Source organism: Temnothorax curvispinosus, unplaced genomic scaffold (assembly GCF_003070985.1).
Source record: "Temnothorax curvispinosus isolate PA1 unplaced genomic scaffold, ASM307098v1 QBEX01006433.1, whole genome shotgun sequence".
In the NCBI taxonomy this organism is placed as follows: Eukaryota; Metazoa; Arthropoda; class Insecta; order Hymenoptera; family Formicidae; genus Temnothorax; species Temnothorax curvispinosus.
In genome coordinates this window covers 56750-62378 of record NW_020216213.1, presented here as the reverse complement: position 1 = coordinate 62378, position 5629 = coordinate 56750, and the positions used below count along the sequence as shown (strand labels likewise).

The following is a 5629-nucleotide window of genomic DNA, read 5'->3' as shown; positions in this document are numbered from 1 at the left end:
GTCGCGACGGGAGTATCCGCATATTCGTCGCGTGCGCTATTATTTCTCGATACCGAGAGAACACCTTATTATTTTTTGCGCTCGAGAGTACGATTGCACACTCGGTGCCGTTCTCTTAATCATAGTTTGTGTAATAATAAGCGATCGAATATTCGCGATATTCCATTGCTTCAGCTTAACCGTCGAATTCGAGACGCCCGCCCCTCCCGACCTTGGCGACCGGTGCGGTGTTTTTCGATATTGTTGTTGGTCTCCGCGTTCGAAGCGAGACCTTTGAAAATATTTGGCACGTGCTCTGATCACGTGCACATACATTTGCTCGCAAATATTAGTTGTCATCTCCCGATCCTTCTCACTCCTGTAGGACAAAGCCTTCGAACCGTTGTTGATTTTCGTGTCTTCGCGCGCGTATAGATCATCCTCACCATGACGAAGGGGGCTCGATCGCGGCGCGAGCTATGCATTCGCCGCATGAGGGAAATTCATCAATACTCGGTGCTCGCATCGGAAAACCCGACTCAGAAGGCGGAATTTATGGCGCGCTACCCGACGGTCGCGAAAGTGGTAGATGATTTCGAGGGAAATCACCTAAAGATTATCCAAGACGTCGGGGACGACGAGTTCGAGACGGAGGATAAGATTCGCGACGAGTTCGACCGATTGCGCTTCGCTGTCGTGGGGCGATACGAGAAATTGGCTCGAGCCGCACGGAAGGCCGATCCGCCGGCTCCATCGTCCGCGTCTCGCTCGGCCATTCGCCTGCCGAAGCTCGCGCTCCCTCAATTCAGCGGAGATCTCGCGCTGTGGCCGACCTTTATCGCGCTCTTCGACGCGGCGGTTCACAATAACCTCGACGTTACCGTCATCGAGAAGTTTCAGCATTTACTGACTTCGCTCTCTGGCGAGGCTCTCGGTGTCGTAAAACACCTGCCGTTGACAGTGGAAAATTATCCCATCGCGTATGACGCATTACAGGCGCGCTATTCGGACAAGCGCGAGTTAGCTAAGCAGTATTGGCGTGCAGTCGTACACGCTAAGCCTTTGGTCGGGGATACTCCCGCCTCTCTCCGTGCGTTATTGGACGGGTTCACCGAGAACACGCGCGCTCTTGGAATGTTAGGCTATCCGGTCAAGGCGTGGGATTTTATGCTGTATAATCACTTGCTGGAAAAACTCACCCCTACGTTACGGGAGAAGTTTGAAGCGAGCCACATGTCGGTGGACTCGCCGAGTTTCGATCAGCTGGTACAATACCTATCGAGTTACTGCTCGGTTCTCGCGTCAGTGGCGGGTCCTTCGGCGCAATCGGGCAAATCGAAGCCGTCGACTCCCGCGAAGAAGGGCGCAGCGACTACCTCGCTCGTCACCCGGAACGCCGCGTGCGTAAAATGCGGAGAGCAGCATTTATTAGCAAAATGCGCCGGTTTTCTTCAACTCTCGGCAAGGGAGAGGCACGACCTCGCGCGTGACAAGGGATTATGCTTGAACTGCCTGCGCTCGGGTCATAACCTCAAAACCTGCCCCAGCTCGTGGACCTGTCGGTCCTGTAAATCGAAACACCACTCGCTCCTGCACTTCGAGCAGGCTAACACGGTTTCTCCCGCAACCGTTCCCTCGATAGCTTCGGGCGCCAGCGAGTCCGCGCCCTCAACCATCGTCGAAAACAAGCCCATCGTTTCGATGGCCAGCGTTTCTAACAGTGTGGTGCTCCTTTCGACCGTGCGGGCCGAGGCCCTTGACGTTAGGGGCAACGCATTTCCAGTACGCATGTTGCTGGATAGCGCCAGCCAGGCAAACTTTATTACAGAAAGCTGCCTTCGAAGGGGCGGTTTCGCGCGGACTAGACATAGCGTCGCCGTTTTGGGCGTCAACGAGACGAAGGCTGCCACCACTCGGGGCCTCACTTCACTCGTGATTCGCGTAAAGAATCGGGATGATCTTCGTTTCCCGATCGAAGCCACGGTGCTCCCTCGCATAACTTCGCCGTTGCCTAACCATCGAGTTGACTCTAAGGATTGGAGTCACTTAACGGGACTGCCGCTCGCGGATCCGGAATATCATCTGCCGGGCTCTATCGATATATTGCTGGGCGCGGATTCCTTTGTATCCGTGCTACGTGACGGTCGCCGCACCGGGAGAGCCGGGGAACCGGACGCCTTCAATACCGCGTTCGGTTGGGTACTGATGGGCGCGGTCTCTCCGGCGTTACAAGTGCAGCCACTGCACACCTTTGCCACCACGCTCGAGTCAATTGATGCCGCGGTGGAGCAATTTTGGAGACTGGAGGACGTGCCGGAACACCCTCCTCGATCCGAGGAGGATCAGCGATGTATAGAGTTCTTCGAAAGAACTACTTACCGTGACCATTCGGGTCGTTTTGTCGTTTCGTACCCGTTCGCGTCGGGCCTTCCCACGTTCGTGGATTCGCGGCCGATAGCCGTAAATAGATTGCGCGCACTCGAGCGCCGTTTCAAGTCCAATCCGGACTTTCGACAGAGCTATAACGCCTTTATGCAGGATTATCTGGATAGCGGTCATATGACCATCGCGAGTGAGGCCGCTCCTCCGGACGGCCGGGTTTACTATTTGCCGCACCACGGGGTGCACAAACTTGACAGTACGACCACCAAGCTTCGCGTCGTCTTCGATGCCTCAGCGAAAGGCCCGAACGGGTTATCTCTCAACGATACGATTCTAAGCGGACCGAAGCTACAGCCCGACATAGTCGCGGTTCTCCTCCTCTTTCGCGCGAAACCTGTGGCTCTCACCGCCGACGTAAAACAAATGTTTCGGCAGATCTGGATCACGCCGGAGCATCGCGATTACCAACGCATCGTCTGGCGTTTTTCGGAGTCGGACCCCATACTCGATTACTTGCTTAACACGGTCACTTTCGGGAATACGGCCTCGCCGTTCCTGGCCATTTACTGTCTGCTTCAATTAGCGCGGGAGAATCGCGAACGATACCCCCTAGTTTACACCACCTTGCTCGAATCGTTGTACGTCGACGACGTCGTGGCTAGCGTCCGCTCCGTCGGTCAGGCCGTCGCGCTGCGAGATCAGCTCCTCGAATTGTTCCGAGGCGCCGGTTTCGAACTGCGAAAATGGGCGAGCAGCCACTCCGAAGCGCTGGAGGGGCTCGACCCATCAATCTGTAGCGACGCGATGCTTTCGTTTGAGTCAGCCGATGACCAGGTCCTCAAGGTCCTGGGACTCCGGTGGCATTCTCAGTCGGACACCTTTGGCTTTCAAATCAACCCGCTGAATCGGAACTGCACGAAACGCACCATTTTGTCGGAGGTGGCCCGCGTGTTCGACCCCTTGGGTTTTTTGACCCCGTTAACGTTCACCGCGAAGTGCCTGATCCAGAGGTTATGGACGCTAAAGCTCGAGTGGGATGACGAACCCCCGTTGGAGGTTCGCAGCCAATGGGAGCGTTACCAATCGGAGTTCGACGCGTTGACCGCGCTCCGTATCCCGCGCACGTTCCCAGTGGGCGATAACATTCGATATGAGCTCCACGGTTTTTGTGACGCAAGTGAGCTGGGCTACGGGGCCGTAATCTACCTGCGTGTCGTCGCTCCATCGGAGAGCAAACGCTTGCTTCTTTGTGCCAAGTCAAAGGTGGCTCCCCTCCGCGCGGTCTCTTTACCCCGATTGGAGCTCTGTGCCGCGTTGCTCCTCGCCGATTTAACTGCGTACGTCCGTCAGGTGTTACGGGGTCACACCGTCATTGACACTGAGCGCGCTTGGTCCGATTCCACGGTCGCGCTTTGTTGGATCCGATCCTCTCCGCATCGATGGAAGACATTCGTACGCAACCGCGTCGCTCGTATACAGGAGAGGATTCCGATTGCGGCTTGGGGACACGTGCCCACGGATCAAAATCCGGCGGATCATTGCTCGCGCGGACTGTTTCCCCGCGACCTCGTGGCTAGCTCGATGTGGTGGGAGGGACCCGAGTGGTTGGCGGACTTCGAGACTCACGTCGAACCGGTCCTCTCGGAGGAGTCGCTTCCCCGCGAGGAAGAGCGGATCACCTCGCTCGTGTCACTCGATCCGCCCGGTTCATTGCTCGCGTTATTGGATCGCTTCTCGTCGCTGGACAAAATCTGTAGAATAGTCGCATACGTTTCTCGATTCCTAAGTCGTTCCAGGGCCAGGCCGGCACCCGCGACCTTGGCCGTGGACCAACACGAATCGCATTCCGCATTGTTAACGTTAATCAAACTCGTCCAGCTGGATTCGTTTGAGGAGGAGATCGATCGTCTAGGGCACCGGAAAGGGCTGCCAAAACCGTTTCTCAAACTCGCTCCTTTTTTGGACCCAACGGGTCTTCTCAGGGTGGGCGGCAGGCTGATTCACTCGGGATTGGCCTACGAGACCAAGCACCCTATATTGTTGCCCAACAAACACCGGTTAACCGACCTCATAATCGAGCGGGAGCACCGTGCGAATCTGCACCCGGGTAGACGCACGCTCCAATATCTCCTCGCACAACAGTTCTGGATCCTCGGAGTCCATCGCGCAATTCGACGCGTGCTCTCTGCGTGTTATAAGTGCTTCCGAGCGAACCCTCGCCCGAGTCAACCGCTCATGGCGGAGCTACCGGTCGACCGCGTGAGCCAGGTCAAGCCCTTTTCGGTGAGCGGCGTCGACTTTGCGGGACCCTTCACGCTCGTCATTCGCCGAGCGCGAGGGGTCTCCTCGTTTAAGGCATATGTCTGCCTTTTTGTTTGTTTCGCGGTTAAGGCCGTCCACTTGGAGGCGGCGCTCTCGTTGACCACGGAATCCTTCCTCGCTGCGCTGCGCCGCTTCGTAGCCCGTCGCGGACGCTGCTCCTTGTTATATAGTGACTGCGGCACGAACTTTGTGGGCGCTTCTCGGGAGCTCGCAGAACACATGCGCGGCGCGGCGGAGCGGGAGAGGATCCGATGGTCCTTCAACCCTCCCTCTGCGCCCCATTTCGGGGGCCTCTGGGAGTCGGGCGTTAAATCTTTTAAAACTCACTTACGGCGGGTGGTGGGGGAGCAGATTCTGACGTTGGAGGAGTTCGCGACGGTCCTCGCTCAGATAGAATCCGTATTGAACTCGCGGCCGCTTTGTCCCGTGAGCACGGATCCTCTGGACCTAGAGGTCCTGTCTCCCGGTCACTTCCTCACAATGGAGCCCCTGGTGGCCATTCCCTCTCCTGACTTGACTCCTCTCCCCGTGAACCACTTAGGTCGATGGCAATTAATACAGCGAATTCACCAGGACTTCTGGAGACGCTGGCATCATGAGTATCTCTGTACTCTCCAGCAGCGTCCCAAATGGTGGACCTCCGCTAATCCGCTCGCCGTGGGCTCACTCGTACTCATTCGAGGGGAGAACGCGTCGCCTCTCCAATGGAAGCGCGGCCGCGTAGAGTCCCTTCACCCGGGTCGCGATGGCGTTCCGCGGGTCGCCACGGTCCGAGTGACGGGCGGTTCGATCGTGCGTCCCCTGGTGAAGCTGTGCCCCCTGCCGATGGGCACACTTCTCCAGGCGACCAACCCCGATCCGTAAAAAAAATGCATCTCGCTGCATTTTGGTGGGCGGGATGTTTGGTACTCGCGTGTAAATAGTTACTTGTAAATAGTTGTTAGTT

The 5629-nt window shown here is 56.9% G+C and overlaps 1 protein-coding gene across 1 annotated transcript; it reads left to right on the top strand.

Moving 5' to 3' along the window:
* Positions 1–471: 471 nt before the first annotated feature.
* Positions 472–5547, top strand: LOC112455871. Its single transcript, XM_025018072.1, has one exon. The coding sequence runs from the start codon at positions 472–474 to the stop codon at positions 5545–5547; it is 5076 nt and encodes a 1691-aa protein (XP_024873840.1).
* Positions 5548–5629: the final 82 nt, after the last annotated feature.

Coding starts and splice junctions, on each gene's coding strand:
- LOC112455871 (XM_025018072.1), top strand. CDS start 472: ATGAGGGAAATTCATCAATACTCGGTGCTCGCATCGGAAAACCCGACT.